The sequence below is a fragment of the Anoplopoma fimbria genome, chromosome 10 (assembly GCF_027596085.1).
Source record: "Anoplopoma fimbria isolate UVic2021 breed Golden Eagle Sablefish chromosome 10, Afim_UVic_2022, whole genome shotgun sequence".
Lineage (NCBI taxonomy): Eukaryota > Metazoa > Chordata > Actinopteri > Perciformes > Anoplopomatidae > Anoplopoma > Anoplopoma fimbria.
In genome coordinates this window covers 10,472,537-10,494,685 of record NC_072458.1, presented here as the reverse complement: position 1 = coordinate 10,494,685, position 22,149 = coordinate 10,472,537, and the positions used below count along the sequence as shown (strand labels likewise).

Sequence of the window (22,149 nt, the reverse complement as noted above, 5' to 3'; positions counted from 1 at the left end):
AGGGCCAAACTAGCTGGAAGGAGTTTTACGTCACATCCGTAACATTATGACCTCATAAAGTTACGGAAGTGAAGGAGATAATTCAATCGAGTCGTTTGAGGCAGCTCAGGAGCAGTGTGTCTGAGGGGAAAGGTAACTCCTTTTAGGCCTGGACTTCAGGTTTTACACTCTATGGACCTTTTACATGTACAAAAAAATATATATAACACACTAAGGAGAGGGAAAAAGTGGAAAAGCATGATAGGGCCACTTTAAATCTAGTTTATCATCAAAGCAGAATTGGAGTGATCTTATTGACGCGCAGAGGCATGACGTGCAAATATTGTGATTGCACTGAAGCGGCAAACATAAACATATCAGTGAACGAGTGGAGTAATTATGTTAATGCATGTTCTATTCTCTGACCCCAGCGTGTCCACTTGTGTGAGTGAGTCATTCTCACAGAGAGAAACAAACAAGCACCTACTTTGATTTATTTTCTAAAGATCCCTCTAATGAATAGAGCCGCGCTTTTATTACAGTCTGTTTTGTTTTTCATTTATCGTGTATTTCCAAAGCGTGATACTTCTTTATTTGAAGAAGTCTAACTCCTGGCAAACTGTCTGGAAACTTTGTCTGGCTCTTTGAAACACTGTTCCGCTGTCTCAATAAGTGAAACATTACCAAAGCCCCTGATTCGGTTACAAAATTGTCTCGCACTGCTACCCAGCACTACAAACTGTGCCATGGAAATGAACAAGGCATCTCACAAATGGATTCCACCTACTCGTCTCACTTCTCATCCTGTTCTTTTTCTCTCTCTCTCTCTCTCTCTCTTTCTTTGTTGTTTTCTCTGCCTCTCACTCCACTTTCTGTCTCCGCAGGAACAAAAGGATCAGAGTTATTCTACTGTGAAGACGGCCGCCACACGCATCAGCGTCAACAACCTCAAACCAGGCACTACATATGTCTTCCTCATTCGCCCTTTCTCCACGCCGGCCCCCTCCTCACCCCTGTCCTCCTCCCCTCTATCGTCGTCGTCTTCTTCCTCTGGCACCTCTTCCTCGTCTTCTTCGCTGTCCTCCTCTTCCTCGTCATCCTCCTCCTCTCCGCCACCCATCGACTACGGAGCGTTCAGCGCTCCCCTGGAGCTGCAGACACTTGGCGAGTGTGAGTAGCTGTTTTACGCCCCCTCCTTCCCCCCACACCCCTTTTCCTCCTCACTGTCTCTTCACTACCTCCTCTTAGCACCGCCGGGCCGATTGGGATAGGGGGGTTTGTGTTATGCAGGCACCTGGCCATCCCACACAATGATGAGGCGTGCTGCTAAAGTGAGAGAGTTAGGGGGTGACAGAAATGGGGATGTGTCTGTCTCAGATTATGTGTGAAAATGCAGATTTTACCAGTAAACTGTGAAATGGTTCTTCTTTGTGCAAGTTGATACCGTGTCCATTGTGTCACCTCAGGGTCTGATAGGGACTCTGTATGTGTGTGTGTGTCCATGTGTGTGTAAGTGGGTTTCATGCCTTGTACTTCTCATGAATCCTTTGTTTTAAAATGTTTTATTTACCCAGGAAAGGTTCACAGTGTATTTCACCCGAGACCACTATCTTGTACAGTTGGCCAAAGACCAGCTCTGCAAAAGATTATGTATTCGTTTTTAAGCGAACGGGGTCGCTTATTTCTTTGTTTTGCTTCAGGGTTAGGGGCTTCAGGGTTTGTTTTGCTTCAAATTGGCTTAATTTGCTTCAGGCTGGATCAAGAGTCAAATAAAGGATGACCTGACACACTCACATGGCAGCAACACAGCAGCCTCTAGTGGCCGTGTGAGAAACGTAGGCACGCATACAGATTTAAAACAATATTAACAGCACATTATCATCAAGCTTAATGATTAGGACATTTATATGTCAACAATTTTTAGGTTGATTATAAGGAAACAGTAGAGATGGCAGCTACAATACAGAGGGGGAAATAATGAATGTTCTTTAGTAAGTGTTAACATGGAAGTGCCAAAGATTAAAGTTTAGTTTTGTGAATATTGTGTGTAAGAAAGCAATAAGGTTGAGGTTCAAAGTTTGACCTTGGAAACAGCAGATGACAAAACTACTGATGTTTTTAATAATTGTGATTACAAAGTCAACAAAAACCTGAATTGCTTATAAAAAATGGAAATGTAAAAATGTACAATTCAATGACAACTGGTAAACTGCCATCTGCTGTTGAAGATAAACAAAACTGACATAAGTGACATAAGTGAAGTACGTAACACAAGTAAATTTACCTACGTAAGTTAAGACACGCTGCATGGGACACCAACAGTGGTCTCCTAGGTGAAATTCCTGTGTTTGTTTGACCGTGAATAAGTATTTTTGTTATGCAAGTAAGGTTACGTATTAAAGTTATGTTACGTACAGCCGCTTATAAAAAAGGAAATAAGGGTTGTAAGTATCCGCTTGCGCAGAAGACCAATGCAGCCCTGTTTTTTGTTTTTTTGGGGGGAAAGACAGACTGAATATACAGTAATTATATGTGCAATTCATGCTGGTGTGTGAAAATGTGTTTGAAAGATGTAATGCCTGCAGTTTTTTGCCCAACTAATGTTGCACACACATCTCAGATAAGGTGTGTGTTTTTGCTCATATGTGTAATCAGTGTGTTTCGTCATTCCCAGTGGCGCTGGCGTCCAGCGAACAGAGTCCGGTGGTGATCATCGTCGTCGTGTCCGTGGCCGCCCTGATCATGCTGCTCTCCATGGGAGTTGGCCTGCTCATCTGGAGGAGGTAGATACTTATACACAGATGTAAAATCATGCTCTATCCACTATCCACTTCATCCATTCTGTCAGCTTTTAATTCCCTCAGCACGTTACACAAACAACACACTGACACGCTCATGTGTGCAAACACCGGATCACGGACTCAATCCCATATTCAGTCAACTTTCACATGATATTCCGTTATAATCCAAATTACAGTAATCCAGTGACAGGAGGAAGTCCCTCTGTGAAAGGAATCTGAAGCGGCAGCGGCGGAGGGAGAATGGCTGAAATTACACGATAACCAGTTACACTCTCCGTTTAATATGCAACATAAAGAAGTCAGCCCGATAATGGTGCTGTCTGCGGGGGGGGGAACGTCAGCAGGATCAGAACCTTCTCTGATCATTTTCTTGGCAAGGAGTTCATAGTTCTTTGCTATCTAATTAGTTTTCGCATAGAGAAGTGGGAATTGTGAAACGGCAAAGAAAATCAGAGAGAGCTTAAAGCAGTGTCACTTGTATAACAAGTGACGCATGGTTTACTCAGAACAATATGTTTGCCTTTCAAAAGTCGTTTGTGCTTTTTACAATAAGAGAGAACAGTCCAGAGTCATTATTTCACTCCATTTAAAAAAATATCGTAAGAAGATGAGAGACAACGAAAGCATTTCACTTAATGCAAATGGTTGGTGTTGCATGTTAACCACAACAACTTCCTCCACTATTAATGTGACCTAATTTTTCAACATACTGCTCAGTCTCATCGAATCAAGAATCTCTCAATTGGGAGAGTTTTGTGGTTGCAGGAAGTGGCCATTGAGAGTACAGGAGGAATGCTTCATTTTTTTTAATTAAGTTGCAGCACTTCAATTCAGATACATTTTATAACTAAAGTGCATGAATTGTATAAATAAGCATAAATTGGGTTAAGCAAAGCCAATATATGTTAGTATATGGTGTTACAAACTGTAAAGTAGAACAGTTTAAAGGTACACACTTGAACTTTTACATGTTTTTGGCAGCCTCAGTGGACATTGCTACACATTTTCCAGCAAATGCAACATTGTTGCTACAGTAGAACCTCGTAATGGATTAAAGAGTGAAGCAACCACAAAAGAGACAACCAACAGAATTTCAGCTGGTGCTTAAAGCTTAGATAAAAATGTATTCTTTGTGCCATTGGGCGAAATAAATCCATCCTTTCAGAATATTTTAATTCAAGTGATCGGAGAGAAAACTAGACTTCTGTACATCCTCTTGACTTGACTCTGAAAATCCAACCCGTGGAGGGAGACTTCGGCCAATCCCATGTCATTTCAGAGAGAGGACCTTCCTATTGGCTGTCCTACAAATGCAGATAGTGATATAAGTAATATAAGCAGATGGCTAAACTTTAAGCAACATATTCCCTCTGTCTCTGAAACGTTCTTCTTAAATTTTAGCTAGCTGGAGCATGGAATCACAATGTGTCACCTTAAAGGGCTTACAGGCCTGTAAGTTTGCAAAGAAAACAGGATGCTAACCTACCAGGCTAGCACTTATCAAGGTTAAATATCCACACAGAATTGGATTTTATTTACAGCATTTATCCATGTAACACAAATTAAAAAGTTTGTGTTTGGGGCTAACTTGGAAATCAGTGCAGGTAGTAGTTAGATAATCGAACGCTCTGCTTTTACTTTCAACAGCCTTTGCAGCAAAGATCCCATCAATTAATTTGTCTTTGAGGTTTATGACCCTACCGAAAACCGAAAGTCACACACAAACGAAAGATCAATCAACCACATACTCAATATATTCCTAGTTTTAATTCAATGCTGCCATTTGGCGTCATCTCCGGCGCTTTAATGCATGTTTTATTGTCTTGTTTATTGCACTGAGTATATCTTGCCGTAGACTTGCATGTTTTATTCAGCTGTGCAGATAAACGGGGCAAGAGTGCATTTCTGCTCGCCGATCCAAACACTTTGCTCTCTGACTCCTGTCCAATTCTATATTCTGCCAGCTCGCCTCACACTCGCCCACACAGACACACACACACACACACACACACACACACACACACACACACACACACACACACACACACACACACACACACACACACACACACACACACACACACACACACACACACACTTACACATTTTGTGGTGTACACACCATCACACATGCAAGCACATACGTGGGGAGCACATATCTACTACTCCCCCGTATTAACACACATGGCCAGAAAACAATTGTTTTTATTCATTGCCTTTGGCTGGCGTTCAACTCCAGGGTGTCCAGGGTGATTTTTCGGATACATTGTGAAAGCATTTGTTTGCATAGTTTGTGTGCATTCTCTTGTTCGATTCTCTACTCACTCTACACACACACACACATACTACATTGTTGCCAACTTTCATCCCGATGAAGCAAAGCAGGGTATTCTACGGGTTCAACTACCTACCTCTATATAAAGGGTATTGTGATATAGAGACCAGCAGACCGATACGACAACACAAACGGTCCAATGATGGAGTCAACCGGGTGTAGAAATGGGTTCTATTCACTACCAGGAGCTCCATACAAACCGGTGCTGTCAGTCAAGCATCTGCAAAGGAATATATTTGGAATAGACGTGCAGGTATGCAGTACACAGCCGTGTGCAGGCAACAGCACTGCAGTAGAAATACACGGAGTATGCAGAAATGTGCTTACTCTTAGTACACACACACACACACACACACACACACAAGTATTTAAACACACTGTTGAGTTGAGGGAATGGAGCGTCACCCGCTCGCGCCCAGGCTAGTGATGAATAATAATGCTTATCTTTTCCCTCCTTTATTTCCATCGCTGCATTCATTGAAAGTGGCCCACATTGTTCATCCCTGCTGGACCATTAACTTGCTCGTCATGTTTTGCATAGAGACAAAGAGGGAATGGCTTGATGCCTCAATTACCATGCTCCGGTGTTTGCAAAGACAGCCAGCTCCCGGTCACAGCTGGAGGGGTCTCGGTTACATCGATCTGCCCTCCTCACACAGACACATGCAAATGAGTCACACTGCACACACATGAAGGCATGGACACGGGCGGCCGCACACATTTAAAGGCATGCACTCGCATGGATGGAGGCAACAATTCAAAAGAAAAGATGGCTAACATGTCTCACTTTTGATGGGGGGGTTTGTGTCAGCGGCAGGTTTGCCATGCATGCGTCTTTTGAAGCTTTTCTCTCCTCGTTGTACAAAACAAACCAGCAGCTTACTTGTCTCTTGTTTTTCCATGTAAAAGCATGTGATAGACAGAATGCACCGCTGTCCTATTCGGAGCAGGAACGGTAGCCATCTTTTTCAGATTTGCTTCTTCAGCTGGGCTACAATGCTGACTTCTTATCTTGTTTGGTGCTGCAGTACCATGTCTTTTATTGGGGTCTCATACCTGTAACAGTGGACAAGGAGAAAACTGTTGAGATATAACAGTGTCCAGACCTCTACAAAGCACCAGTCTCAGCCTTATAATGAGATAATATGAAACGGGGCTGAACAATTTTTAAGACATGTTTAATTGCGATGGCTCATGACTAATACTGCAGTTGCGAAATGATTAGCAATATTAGAGGGAATTATCATTTGTGCATCATCATTCGTTGAAAAGCCATAAAAGTTAATCGTTATGTGATTTTTGCGAGGATGTGTCTGGGAGGAAGATATTTTCTCAAGTCTGTAGAATATGATGTGCAGACCAGGAAATCTCTGCAGCATCACAATATTTAACTTAAAATTGAATTTTTACACACATTTCGCTGTTAACGACTATTGCACCACTGCAATTTAAATAAAATTTTGATTGATAGTGCAGCCCTAATATTTAAAGACATTTTCTGGTGAAACCATAGTTTGAGGGATTGGTTTCAGGTTTCGAAGTCAAAAGAACTTACACCCAAAACATCCCTTGCTGCTTTCCATATTCGTTTCTTACCTCAAACTTTGTTGTGTCTTGTTGGAGTGCCATGCTGTTGCACTTCTCATGCCACAGCTGCCATGTCCAACTTGATATAATGTTAGGAATAAACATGGAGGAAAACTATGCTGGGACAAAAATCAAGGAATGAGTACTTTTTTTGTCTCTTTGATACCTTATCTAGACACTTTGTCCCATCACTTACACACACACACACGCACGCACACACACACACACACACACACACACACACACACACACACACACACACACACACACACACACACACACACACACACACACACACACACACACCCCGAGTCCATCGGTGCCTGACAGACTTTGATAGAGCCAGAGTTGCAGGGCATTGCCCGAACATTCTCCAAGAAGCCCAGGCTTGACTGGTCAGTGCGGGGATTGTTTACCCTTCAGCGGCCACACCGGCGAGCATGTGTGTGTCTTCTGATTGAGTGTGTTGTGTGTATGTCTATGTCTTGAGTAACAAGTTATCAGCCTGAGATGGAGAGGACATCAAGAAGAAAGGAAGGGGCGGGAAGTAAAGCAGAGGGTCATTTCATAGGGCCATTGACTCTTTGGGACACAGAGACCAAAAAAAGGGGGGGCTGGAAAGGGGAGAAAAATGAGACGAGGGAGAAATGAGCGGGTCAGGAGAAAAGGTCTCAAGCACTATGGTGTAGTTTCCTGTGTGTCTCGTACAGATCAGTGCTTCCATGTTTCCACAAAGCCCCTCACCAGCAGACACGGACATCTTCCATTTTAAATGTGAAGGCTGTCATTCCAAAGGGCTCGGTGTCAGTTTTGAAAATATGTTGCCACTTATTATTCATAAGTCACAAATGAATATGTCATTACTTTATTGTGATTGATTCTTAAGCCAGACCTAAAACGATAATGTCTTTACATTGTGCGAGAAAAGGGAGGAAAGCTTCAGCAGGGATCACAGTAGTCAGTTTTCAAAAAGCAGCTCCCAATGCAATAAAAGAAAAACAATATCAGAGTCATGAATGGATAAAACTTAAAGTGGTTTTATGAAATTCCCCAATTTTCCATGTTTTTTGCCCTACATACCTTTTTCTGGCCTTATTCCTCTCTGCTTCACTTTCACCTGTCATCTAGGATTCTATTCCCCGCTGTCTCACCTATTATGCATATTATTTCCATAACTGCACTTTATTTTAAGAGGAGGAGAATTCGGGTATGGAGAGGAAAGAGAAAGCAGTGAACAGGCTTCATTTACCTGGTATCCGTTCCCTTTTTCTGCTTTAATGTTTCCTGAGCGAGCGGGCTAGTGCCTGTACTCAAAAATGAGCAAAAATGTCCCATTGATTAGGCTAGTGCTAATTCTGTCAGCCCAAACTCTAATGGCAATTCTTTATAGGATTTGTTGATGCTAACAGGATATAAAAATATGACTTGCGTTATTTTTTTGTAATTATATGGCGGGAAAATATGTTACTTTGTTATTTTTGGTAAATCTACCTTTCCGATTAATTACAATTTTGCATTCGTAATGAAATGCACTTTCAAAATTCTCCAAAGGACAAAAACTAAAACTAAGATGACAATTCTTGCCAAAATTAACATTTGATGAGGCTGAGCTGACAGTGACAGAATTTGGCCAGAATCTTCAGTGTTTTGGCATCCATGCACTTCTTCCTGCCATCTGGTTCTTCAGAAGTGCGAAATTTAAATTGGTCCAGAATTCTCGTCAAAAGCATAAAATTGGAACCCAATTTAGCGAAGCAATTAAAAACAATGGCAGGATATATTTTCAAAATAGGGAATACATGTTTTCATAGTTTCTGCATGTTTTCTTGACAGCAGCTAATCATATTCCATTGGTTAGAATGATTAGATTCTGGGGAAAGGAATCCATTCATCAATCCAAAGTTGTGTTGACTGACAATCTTTTTCTAAAAAATGAGAATAGCCGGGACTGACATTGGCATTCCCCCTCCCCTCCCTCCCTCCCTCCCCTTCCCTCCCTTGTTTTTTTCCCAGCAGCGTCTGCTCGGGCTCCTCCAATGTAACTCCTGCTAGCGTGGTGCTGCTTTCGACCTCCTTCTCCACTCTTCCTCCTCCTCCTCCTCTTCTTTCTCCTCTTCTTCCCTTCACACAGCTGATGCCCAGGTACACTGGCATGCCTGCACTCCCCCTCTTCCCTTCTCTCCACCACCCCCCACCTTTCTTCTCATTTCGTCCCAGTTGTCCTTCCATCTCTTCTCTACCTCTTCTCTACCTCTGCACTTCTCTTTCTTCTTCTTCAAGCTTTCTTCATTCCTCGAATGATAATAAGACAAACTCAGTTCCCCTTCTCCCCCCCCCTCTCCCTTTTTTGTCGAGCTGTTTGGCCAATTCCATATATATATATCCTCAGTACTGTGCTCTACCACGGAATGATCTTGAAAATGTGATGGAGAGTGTTACTGACGAATTCATACACGAAATGAAGCCAACCCTCCAAAAAGAACTTTGCATCTGCTATTTCATTTTTGTCACATCTGTGACATTTCAAAAGGAGTAATGGAAACGGAATCAAGTCATGCGACTTTGCCTTCATGCAGCCCTGCCAATTATAATTTTTTTTCTTCCTTATTTCCTTTCTCCAAGGCTTAGTTGCCTCCTCGCCTCCTCATGTCCTTTGTGTCACTTGACTTGTCCCTTTAAATCTACTATTTCTCTACTTCTGCTTGCTGTTTTGCTCCATTGTCGTGTAACTCATCGCTTGCTTCCTTCATCTCAAGCATCCTTCCCTTCCCTGCACTCCTCCCTACCATCCTTTCCTTCTCTCCCTCCCCGCCTCTTCCTCTGCCCCTCCCTGTGTACTTTATGGGCTATTCTGTGCGCCTCTCCAACTGTGTCTCCTTCCTTGCATACCCTTCTGCCCAATTATCCTCTTATCCGTAACCTCCTATTTTCTTGTCACTTCCTCTGCCTCTCTGTCTCCCGACTTCCTCGCATTTCTTCTCAATGATCTATCCCCTGCTTTGCCCTGCTCATCCTCCTGTCATGTTAACCATTTGCTCCCTTACCTCTCTTCCCCCCACTTAGGTCTCTTGCATCTTGTTTTTCCCGGTACAGTGATGCCCTCCGTCCCAATCTTTCTCCCTTCGCCCTCCCTCCCTCTCCCTCCCTAACCGCTGTGCTCTCTTATCTATTCATTCTTGTCTCCTCTCCCCTGTCTGGTATCTCTTGCCCTGAGGATCTGTGCTGCATGTGTCTGCTGGTGTGTTTTGACAGACAGGGTCCTGACCTTGTCTCAGACCCTGCTGCTGCACAGTCTGAGGGATGTGTCAGCCTATCACGTCCCCCAATGCAAACACTCACATGCAAAAAAAATAAAAAAATACACCCCAAAAACACATTCATGTTAACGCAAGCATAACCCCGCGCGCATACTCGTAAAGAACAAGGAGCACACACATGCATTGGGCTCTCTGTGAACTCCCTCTCAGCTGTGCAATGATTCTGTGTGAAGTGCTGATGCGCACTGACAGTCGTATTAACGCACAGCTCCCTGAGCAGATATTATATTTCACTCAAACACACAAATGTGCACACCCACAGACGTCCAGGTCCGAGAACACATACATGGAGTACCTAACCCGTTCACTTTCCCACGTACAGACTGTGCACCTCAATGTCATCAATCAAAGCTCATTTGCCAGACTGTTCCTGTCGTCTACAATCCCTGAAGACATAACCAGTCACATTATTTATGTTACAATGTGGATCCTCCCGCAGGACTCTTAGAGCATCAAACACATCATTTGCTGCATTCTGGGGATTTTTTATGGCTCAATAATGGTAAAATGTCTTTATTTATCTAAAGGAAAAACCAGAAATGTAATCGGATAATGGAATGAAATGAAGTGTGGTTCTCAGGCATTCTGTATTGTTTTGAATATTTATTACATTACATTACATTACATTACATTACAGTCATTTAGCAGACGCTTTTATCCAAAGCGACTTACAGGAAGTGTATTCAACATAGGTATTCAAGAGAACTACTAGTCACCAGAAGTCATAAGTGCATCTCCTTTCTTAAACAAGCATCTCAAAGCATAAGCCAGAGCAAAAGTATAGTGCAGAGGCAGATTACTACGAAAATTACTACAGATTATTCTCATGTATATCATCGTCAGCACACGTGTCGGCATTTTACTCTTCTGTCCTCTTTTGTATCATTTGTTCGGGGAGGAAACCTTTCGAAAGGTGCTTTTGGCAACTATTCAATTTAATGATAATTAATTTCAATCAATTTATAAACCTCTGGACTTTAATAGCTCATATATGTTTCAGCAAAATCCTTCGTTAAAAACGTTCTGCACATTGAAAACATATCCCCCATATCTCAAAATACCAACATTTTGAGAAAGGAGTAATGTTAAGAGAATACAATTCAAGACAAAAAACGCAATAATAGTGATTTCTTTTAAGAAAAAAATCCTTTTGATTTTAATGCTTTTGCAATTAATATCAAATTAGTTGTGCAGACAATTATAGGGATTCAGAAATGTGATAGGGACTGTCCCTACCATTAATAACACCCATGTAAACCTATGTACAAACATATCATAAACATCTAGAGTATGTAAACTAAAATGCTGCCAAGGGCTGCAAAGTTCTTCTGAATGTAGCAAGAGATAGAACAAAACACCAAGTGTATATGACCTTGTATTTCCATATACACACGTGGACAAAATTGTTGGTACCCTTCCGTTAAAGAAAGAAAAACCCACAATGGTCACTGAAATAACTTGAAACTGACTAAAGTAATAATAAATAAAAAAAATACTGAAAATTAACTAATAAAAATCAGACATTGCTTTTGAATTGTGGTTCAACAGAATCATTTAAAAAAACAAACTAATGAAAATGGCCTGGACAAAAATGATGGTACCCCTAGAAAAGATTGAAAATAATTTGAGTTGTCTCAGGAGATTAGAAAGAAAATTATAGACAAGCATGTTAAAGGTAAAGGCTATAAGACCATCTCCAAGCAGCTTGATGTTCCTGTGACTACAGTTTCACATATTATTCAGAAGTTTAAGGTCCACGGGACTGTAGCCAACCTCCCTGGATGTGGCCGCAAGAGGAAAATTGATGACAAAATGAAGAGACGGATAATACGAATGGTAACCAAAGAGCCCAGAACAACTTCCAAAGAGATTAGAGGTGAACTCCAAGGTCAAGGTCCATCAGTTTCAGATCGCACCATCCGTCGCTGTTTGAGCCAAAGTGGACTTCATGGAAGACGACCGAGGAGGACACCACTGTTGAAAGCAAATCATAAAAAAGCGAGACTGGAATTTGCCAAAATGCATATTGACAAGCCACAAAGCTTCTGGGAGAATGTCCTTTGGACAGATGAGACAAAACTGGAGCTTTTTGGCAAGTCACATCAGCTCTATGTTCACAGACGCAAAAATGAAGCATACAAAGAAAAGAACACTGTACCTACTGTGAAACATGGAGGAGGCTCGGTTATGTTCTGGGGCTGCTTTGCTACATCTGGCACAGGGTGTCTTGAATCTGTGCAGGGTACAATGAAATCTCAAGACTATCAAGGCATTCTGGAGCGAAATGTGCTGCCCAGTGTCAGAAAGCTTGGTCTCAGTCGCAGGTCATGGGTCCTCCAACAGGATAATGACCCAAAACACACAGCTAAAAACACCCAAGAATGGCTAAGAGCAAATCATTGGACTATTCTGAAGTGGCCTTCTATGAGCCCTGATCTAAATCCTATTGAACATCTGTGGAAGGAGCTGAAACATGCAGTCTGGAGAAGGCACCCTTCAAACCTGAGACAGCTTGAGCAGTTTGCTCACGAGGAGTGGGCCAAAATACCTGTTGGCAGGTGCAGAAGTCTCATTGAGAGTTACAGAAATCGCTTGATTGCAGTGATTGCCTCAAAAGGTTGTGCAACAAAATATTAAGTTAAGGGTACCATCATTTTTGTCCAGGCCATTTTCATTAGTTTGTTTTTTAAAATGATTCTGTTGAACCACAATTCAAAAGCAATGTCTGATTTTCATTAGTTAATTTTCAGTAAATTTTTATTTATTATTACTTTTGTCAGTTTCAAGTTATTTCAGTGACCATTGTGGGTTTTTCTTTCTTTAACGGAAGGGTTCCAACAATTTTGTCCACGTGTGTATATCTGGGATGCATTGAGAAAATATTTAATCAGCAGTTTGTTGGAAGAACCTCTGATGCACTGAAAACCGTTTTCAATTCCTTGGCTGCAACCCTCTTGCCTTGTTTTTCCATCCCTCTCTCTAATCCAAGTAAGCATGGTGCTGGCCATCCAGAATGTCCGTTCATCACTTGTTAATCTCTTACTTACAGCGTGTGTTTTTGTGGATTGTGTGTGTGTGCGTGCGTGTGAGCGTTTAGAGCCAAGTTTCTCTTTAAGCCGAAAAGCCATCAGCAGTCAGATCATAGAGAGCTCTCTCCTCTTTAGACCCCATGTGGTGGCGGCAAGGGATGAGAGATAACGGTGTGTGAACATGCGTGTAGAATGCGCCGCCCCGCATGTTTGTGTGTGTGTGTGTGTGTGTGTGTGTGTGTTCATCTTTTTCATAAAACCTCCATCAGGGTGAAACAACAATAGCGTATCAATTCCCGGCCTATCGGTGTGTATCTGTGACTCACTCAGTCAAATCAGGCAGGATCTGCACTCATTCAGCCTCAGATCCTTGTGTTGCTCATCAGCGCCGTCGCATCGGGGGTCTTTCTGAATGCCTCTCCGTATCACTCTCCATCTCCACTGTCAATACTCTCGTCTTCTCCCATCTCACAGTTTTTGCACATTCCATATAATCTGTTGCGTCGCAAGATAAACAGCGTCTGATGCTTGTATTTGTTTGTGTCTGCCAACTGGGGGAGGGAAAAAAAAGACACTGTCTGATGCCTCTCTTTGTTTCTCTTTGCAGACAATGCGGCTACAGCAAAGCCTCTCAAGAGGGAGACGAGGAACTTTACTTCCAGTGTAAGTGACAGCGCTGATCACTCTATTACCGTATAACACAGTGGGTGTTTTTGTTCAAACTGAGAACATTGGGGGGGAGGAATCCGTCAATAAATGCTTTATCTTTCCTATTCCACGTGCTGGAATGTGCATGTCAATGCGCACATTCGCGTGCATCACACATTGACTTTTGAGGCATTAAGAAGTGCCACGGCATTAATTCTTAATTCTGAGTGCATGCTTAGCCAACTCTGAGCACACTGACACACTCCATTAGGTGGTGTGTGTGCGTGTCAGTGCGTGTGGAGGAGTTTGATGGGGAAAGATTGAAATCGGGAGGAGGGGAGAGATAAGGGGGAGGGGAGAAGACGGGTTAAAGCTCCAGAACAAGGCAGGCAGCAGCAGAAGTTGCGCCTTCAAAGTAGACGTTAAATGTTGTTGTTGTTGTATATGTTGTACATTGCTTTTTTTGTTTTTTTCAAACTCCGCTCACAAAGCTCTCAATAGGCTTTTTTTGTGTAACAGCGACAGAATGGAAGCAGTTTGACATCTCTCTTCCTGTTTGTTTGGAAGTGTGCATGCCAATGCTTTGCTAATGTGGGGGATGTATGTGTTATTTTAGAGTTCCTTTTTGTGTGTGTGTGTGTGTGTGTGTGTGTGTGTGTGTGTGTGTGTGTGTGTGTGTGTGTGTGTGTGTGTGTGTGTGTGTGTGTGTGTGTGTGTGTGTGTGTGTGTGTGTGTGTGTGTGTGTGTGTGTGCACAGTTTTGCATATTAGTGTGTGTGGGGGGGTACCCGTGTGTGCGTGCTCATTTGCGTTGTTTAATCTCCCAGCATGCTGAGCCCTCTGGAGAGGTTTGGAGCACTATGCCTGATGAATAATGAGCCGAAGCCATGCGGCTGGGAATTAAATCTGCCCAAACAAAGACGTGCCAACAGCTGACAAGCACGCAATACACACAGAAACATCTAAACGCATACGCACACGAACACATACACACTTGTTTATTTTTGGCCTGCTTTTCAAAGACATACACACATACCTTTTTTTTGTAGAACACGGACACTCACATAAATAGACACAAAGACACTTTTTTTTTTTTGTCCGCTCTATCCAACACACACTCAATAGAGTCCACTTCCTGTTGCGTGACTCAGTGCAACATGCTCTCATGGTGCTGCAGGTCTGCCATGGAGTGTAAGAGGTAGTGAAAGTCATGTAAGCCTGATTTTAAAAAAATATCTCCACCCATCTGTTCATCTGCTAGACTCTTAAATACACATCCCTCAAACATTAATTAATGCAGAAGGACAGGGGGAAGAGTGAATGAGTGGATAAGTAAGTGTGTGAGTAGTAAAGTAAAGGATGAAGGACGGGAGAGGAGAGGAGTGTGCAAAGGGTGCAGTAAGAAGGGGAGAGTGCTGGAGTTTATGAAGAGGTGAGTTAACAGAGACTCATCATAAGTGATTCTGCTCAGAACATTGGTTTTATGTCAGAGTATGTGACCTAGAAACATTTAATGGAAGGGATGGAGGAAACGGATCAAGGCTCATCAGCAATCTCTGCTAATAGACCACATTTAGATATCAGCCAGAGTTTGATATCATGTAAGAGAGAGACAGAGAGAGAAGGTGTCTAGGGAAATGAATGGAGAAAGATAGTAAGGCATAATAAAGGCCTTTTGATTAGAATGAAAACATATAGGGATGGAAATGCTCACTCTGTGTTCTCCTTAAGAATATGCAGCCAAGTGTGAATATGCTTTAGGTTCCCCTCAATCGCACACGGCAGTGAAACAGTTAACCCTGAAACTAATCGGCCACAGAGCCAATGAAGCGTACACGTGTGTGTGTGTCATACGTGTATCTCAGTGTTAGCAGCCATTTTCAGCCGATATCTCTCATTTATATGAGACGTGAGCACCCTGTCTGTGTGTGTGTGTGTGTGTGTGTGTGTGTGTGTGTGTGTGTGTGTGTGTGTGTGTGTGTGTGTGTGTGTGTGTGTGTGTGTGTGTGTGTGTGTGTGTGTGTGTGTGTGTGTGTGTGTGTGTGTGTGTGTGTGTACTGCACAGCTTGTAGCAAGCAACAACAGTGTGTTTGAAAAAACCCTTTTTGACAGAAAAGAGTCTTCGATCCTTCACTAGAAAAGGTTTAATTTGCCTCATAATTAACTTTTGACTTTATGTGTTGATGTATGTTTGTCCGTCCGTACTCAAACATACTGTATCTGTGCGTGTGTGTACACACAAGCAGACCTGTGTGTGTATGTGTTGGATCAATAAGCTGTTATGAGGCAGCCAGTAAAGGATCCCTCAAGTCGATCTAGAGCTGTAATCACATTTCAGAGCCTCGGCCGCCGGCTTTTGGGAAAATTACCAGCCTTTTTCCTGGAAGATTAACCTTAACATGCAGTAACCAGGGTCAAAGATCATCTAATTGAGAACAATAGTTCATCAGTTAATGGTTATTAGCTATCTGCTGGCTGGTTTATTTGCTAGTTGTTAGCATTTGGTAAATACAATTGGCAGTTGATAAAGAAAACAAGAGGCGAAGGCAGAAATCAGGTAGTGCTTTTGTTTTGTTGTGTACAGTCAAACAGTCGGGGTCAATATCACTTGCAGCTTCAAATGTCAGCTGCAACTTGCAATCGCTGTGTCTCATCAGTGTTGCAAAGATTTTGTAGAGGTCCTTGAAATAACCTTTTTTTTCCTTTGAGGATCTGATAAGGCAATATGAATAATACGAATTCAAACTCTATTTTTACTGATATGATACGCTGTTGTTTTGTGCAAAAATGTTGTACAGCCCACAATACATCAATTTTATACTCACTAGGCTTTTAATCAAATGTCACATGATGGGTAGAGGAAATAGAGTAATGCTATTTATTTTTATATTTTTGGGAAGCACCAGTACCCAAACTCTAAAACTAACAACAAGGCAACAAGCCTACTACAAGTGCCATGGCTCTTTAAGGGTTTTCTGCCTCAGCATTATTACTTTCTATTATGTTCCGTCTCATTTTTTGGTCTGAAGATTATATTGTGTTAGTGTGTGCCTCTTATTTTGCATATGTGTGTGTGTGTTAAGTGAGATAACATTTTGAAGCAAGCAGAAAAGACAAAAAGCTTCATGGAAAAGCCCTGTGATCTGACTAAAGCCGCATGGAGGAAACCCAAAGTCAGATTTGAGCAGTCTGAGCCTTTGATCTTGGTTTTTCTCTCCCTCTGGAGATGCGCAAGGTCAAATCTACAAAAACAGAGAATTAGACAAAAAATGACATATGCTCGGTTATTATAACCACAGATAAATGGCTAAACCTATCAAACTGAGATGATTAAAGTAGGCCTACTGTCATAGTGTGGTTTGATAGGCGAAAAAACATTAAAGCTATCTCAAACATCAATGGTTAAAACTGAGATATTGATTTCAGTCTCTGGATAAAAAAATAGCAAGGACATGATCTTAAACAACATTTTTGGTCTTATGTTCAACAATCACACAGAGAGAAACTCTTTGTTGAAGCAGGCAGGGTTACCAATTTCTCCACTGACTGTAGCCTCAATAGAGCACAAAGCGATGCAGACATGAGCAATGTTTTGCTTTGTGTTGAGCTAGAGGTACCGCCAAGGCAACAGACATCTCTTTTGGTCAGCTACCTGTATTTATTTGCTTATACGCAGTGTAATGGTATCTCAATCTGAGAGTGGCTCCTTTTATCTGTGTTGTGCCTCATGTGGACATTTTGCCCCTGGGACTAGTGGCGACTTTTATCTTTTAATGTATTTCTTTGTGCAGACAAGCATGTGGACCACAAATTATGGGTTGCTGTCCTGTTGATTTTTATTGACTATGGAAAGTCTTGCCTCACCATTCTGTTATTCTTAATCTTTTTCGTCTCTGATGGGACTGTGAACTGTGCCTCGCCCCATGTCCAGTCCATCTTTTTTAGCTCAGATGTCACAGTTTCCCGCTAAGTTTGTTTAGGCCGACCTCGCTTCCTTTTTCCTGATGGAATCTAAACTAGTAACCCAAGGAACCAGATATTTTTTTACACAGAACCATTCAATAAGCCGTAATTTGAAATAGTTTGGAAAAGGTGAGGCCCTTTCAAAAAATACTTTGGTAGATGATTGGATGAACCATCTGTCAATCAAACTGCTTTGGCTTCCAGATAGGCTAAAACCTAGCAAAAGCACCTTGAGCCTTCCCTAACCTTGCTCTGATGTCATTTTGCAGGGGCATTATCATTACTGACAAGACTTCCAAAGATAGACAAAGTCAAGAGTGTTCCCTATTGCTGTGATTGGTGCTTCTGGAGTGGCAATAATGCACATCATTTGGGTTTTAGAGGCACCGATTTTCAAGCATAATATTGCCCCGCCAGTGCAGTTCACTTTTGTGAGGAGTGCCTTATATTCCATGTTTGTGTGTTCAGTTAAGATCCCGACACGGAGGACCTACATTGACCCAGAGACCTGCGAGGACCTGCTGCAGGCCGTGCACGCCTTTGCCAAAGAGCTGGACAACTCGAGCATCAAGATAGAGAGAATTGTGCACACAGGTACATGATTGTACTGTACATGGGAACAACGCACGATTGTTACACTGTTCAACTCTTTGATGTTGCTCTTTTTTAAAGGGGAAACTTCATAAATTGTAGTATTTAAGGCAGCAAAATATTATACCCTGAGTTTAAGATATCCTTAATGGTCAAGCTCCATAACACTGGACTCTACATTTCCTAGAAGGCAACTTTTGTTAGACCCTCCCTGCCTAGCGAATATCCATGTCTTTCAAACTCAACATCCCATGGTAATAAAGTGTAAATTTCCACCCCAATCCAAGAAAACCCTGATGATCAAGTTTTTTTCTGACTTTAGAAAAGGAGACACAGAAGCCATTTTACTACTGTTTTTACTGGCTTAGTGGTACTCCTTGTGACGAGTAAAATGATCTTGTGTAAACTTGTTAGAGCGCACCTTGGAATTTACAGCAGAATATGAGCACCTCATTGGGCATAGAAACAAACAATAAATATGAGTGCATGGCAAAGTAGGAATTATGCATTTCTCTTTTTCTTTACCAGAAGGAAATAATTCTTAACCATTTATATTGTAAAAATAAAGAAAGACAAGGCAAAAGTAGCAAGCAGAGTAGGGAACATCAACAGCTGCAGTTGTACTTTCCTTCAACCTGCCATGAGACAAATTGGAGTAACCAGTTCAATCAGTCTGGCAACTTGCTGATCTGCCAGATTCAAGCTCCACTGTTTGCCTTGGCTGTACTTGATGTCCCACTGTTCCACCTGCACCCCACCCCCATCTTTGATCTGTCTTTGATCCCTTTGTACTGCATCTCTCTCTCCCTCAATAGTGTCTGTTCATTTGCGTCATCTCTCCTCCTATTCCTCCACCTGATTCTGCTCCAACCTAATCCCCCCCTCCGGACGATTCATTCCTTCTCACTTTCTTTTTAATCTTTGCACAGTTATTACTCCATATCATCACTCCTATTTTTTTCCCCGCTCTCTCTTTGTTTTTTTTTTATCAATCTATAGAGGGATCATGACCTCTGTCTGTACGTCCCCCCCTACAGGTGACTTCGGGGAGGTGTGTCGCGGCTGCCTGAAGCTCCCCAGTAAGAGAGAGCTGCCGGTGGCCATTAAGACATTAAGGGCTGGCTGCTCTGAGAAACAGCGGCGCTCCTTTCTCAGCGAGGCCGGCATCCTGGGGCAGTTCGACCACGCCAACATCATCCGGCTGGAGGGCGTCATCACCACCGGTAAGGGAGGATGGGGAGGGAGATCAAGCAGAAAGCAGAAAGCGAAAGGCAGTTTGGTTGAGGAAGGCGAGTGGGTGAAGATGAAAAGAAGCATATAAGGGAAAAAATCCCAGGTATCCAAGGATCAAAGGAGCAATGGGATAGTTTGACCACTTCCTGTATCATAAAGGGAGTTCATCACCTCCATTACTGAGGAGGAAGGGATGGGGAAAAAGGGAAGTAAGGCTGTAGGGAAGCAGAGCGGGAATTGGAGTTTGACCATTTCAGTATCACACGTGCGCGGGGGGTTACCACTTCTGGTAACTATGGAGAGAGATGAAAAAAAGAAAAAACAGGAATATGAGCATGGACAGGAGGAGAGAGGATTGGGAATAGCTCCAATAGCACTGCCATACTCCACTTCAATATCACACGCGTGGAGGGGGTCAGCGCTCACAGCGTAGAGGGCGGGACGGGAGGATGGAAAAGAAGAAAAAAGGTTGAACGGTAGAGAGTAGGGTTGAGGGGATGGTACGCTAGCAGCAGCTGAGTTACATCAAGGCCCATTTTCCGCTGACAGATAGCAATTGAGGTCCTAGAGCGAAAACAGGATGGAAGAAGGGGGAGGTAGAGAAAAAAAAAACGTGAAGGGAGGAGATGGAGGAAAGAGACATGAGAGACAGAGAAGATGAGGTAGAGGTTAATAGGAATGGCAGGCGAAGGGAAAAGCTTTAAAGAGTTTGTGAAGTTTTTGTTACTGCCGCAGTGATGCTCCGTGTGGTGTTTGCGTGTGTGTGCGTGTGTGTGTGTGTGTGTGTGTGTGGGCACGGTGCCCGAACACACTCTGTGCTCAGTAGGATGGCAGCAGATGTGCAGGGTACAGTAATTGGTGCTAGAGACCCAGCGGGGCACTGAGATCCACTCCAATCTCTCCCACCATCACGTGCAAAGACACACACACACCCAGACACACACACACACACACACACACACACATACACAGTCATTCATACACAACTCACGTGCACACTCCCTCACACACATACAAACGCAGTCCCGTATGCTCACTTTCTCTCTCACTATCATTGACACACACACACACACACACACACACACACACACACACACACACACACACACACACACACACACACACACACACACACACACACACACACACACACACACACACACACACACACACACACACACCTGCTTGCTTGCCTCCTGATTTGGCATGAAATCACACATGCGTGCACACAAACAGCACACACGCACCCACATACTGTTAGAGTACATATCACCTGCTTTACATCACTTACCCCCCACCGCATTCTCAATCAGCCCTCTTCCATCCCCTCCACCACACCTCGCCCACCTGCAGACAGACTCCTTACTAATTTTTCCATTCCTTCGCCACAATTCAAGGCCACATGAAAACATAGGTGTGTCCCATCAACTTGAAAAGCTTCCTTCTTTCCTTTACGCTTCTATAAGCTCCTTTTTTCCACCCTTAAGACCCACTGAAAGCCTGAAATTTTGGGGTGCCTTTTTGTGAAAAACTGGAATAAAGCAGGACATTGTCTCTCCTCTTCTTGGACACCAGGACGGCAACTACATGAAGCCGATTTATTATCAGCTGTATGTACTTAAAGTGCCCTGCTATAGTCTGGTGACCTGTCCAGAGTCAACCCTGCCCTCACCCAATGTCAGTTCGGATTGGCTCCAGCCACCTGGGGCCCCTGAATAGGATAAGCAGTTACTGATAACGGATGGATGGATTAACTTGAAGTATCAAAAGTTAAAGTACTAATTTTGATAATAATAAGAGCTATGAAACCATAGTTTACATATGTTTTAATATAAAATCTATATATACAGTATAGAGTTGCCAGTAGGTCCAGTTGTCAGATATATGTAGTGGAGTAAAAAATACAATCTTTCCCTCTAAAATGCAGCCAAGTAGAAGTATAAAGTCACAGAAAATGGAAATACTCAAGTAAAGTACCTCCAAAATTGTACGGTAGTAGAGCAAATGTACTCAGTTACTTTCCACCACTGTTTATATGATATGGCAATGAGGTGATTTGATACCTACCATTAGTATTTTCAAATTGCAACAACTTAGGATGGGAACTGCTTACATATACTGCACTCAACCATCAGTGTGCAGATCTACCAAGCTGTTAATCCAATCCACTGTAGTTGCTATTTCAGCGCATAATGCTAAAGATCAGGGTCTACTAGGTAGTTTTATCAAGTATGATTGGCTGGGATGATGTTTGTCCTCTTTTCATACAATAATATGCGATATTTTCCCCCTTCGAGTGAAAATTTCAATTTTCTTCGGCTGCTCTTGCAACCTGCTTCAGCCCATACGAGATGTAGTTTAGCCACACACTGTTTAAAACCGGAGAGTACAGTAAAGTGTCAGGGCTTTGCTTTCCAATATGTATTCAAATTATGACTTTACAAGTGAGTTTGACTTTGTCTGAATTTGTATTTGTATGAGGCAGCAGAAAGCACTCATTATGCAGTCCCTCTCTCTGTCACACAATAAATTTTTCCTCCCTCCGCAATTCTGTTAGACATCCTCTAAAATACAACATTTTTTAGCAGGTAATCACATAACACAAATTATGTAATCCTTTTAAGCCGGTCCTTGTTTGTGGCTAAATGTATCTGTCATCCGCGCCCT

General features: G+C 42.5%; 1 protein-coding gene across 2 annotated transcripts in view; it reads left to right on the top strand.

The window, feature by feature from the left end:
* Positions 1–22,149, top strand: part of LOC129096804 (ephrin type-A receptor 7-like) — a 155,311-nt gene that overhangs the window by 125,569 nt on the left and 7,593 nt on the right. The window contains exons 7-11 of one of the 2 annotated variants that reach the window (XM_054605457.1): positions 864–1,149; positions 2,654–2,762; positions 13,656–13,711; positions 18,127–18,252; positions 19,287–19,472. In XM_054605457.1, the coding sequence (XP_054461432.1) occupies positions 864–1,149; positions 2,654–2,762; positions 13,656–13,711; positions 18,127–18,252; positions 19,287–19,472 (763 nt within the window). Of the gene's footprint in view, positions 1–863; positions 1,150–2,653; positions 2,763–13,655; positions 13,716–18,126; positions 18,253–19,286; positions 19,473–22,149 lie in introns of both variants that reach the window. The other variant, XM_054605458.1, reaches the window with a different exon arrangement.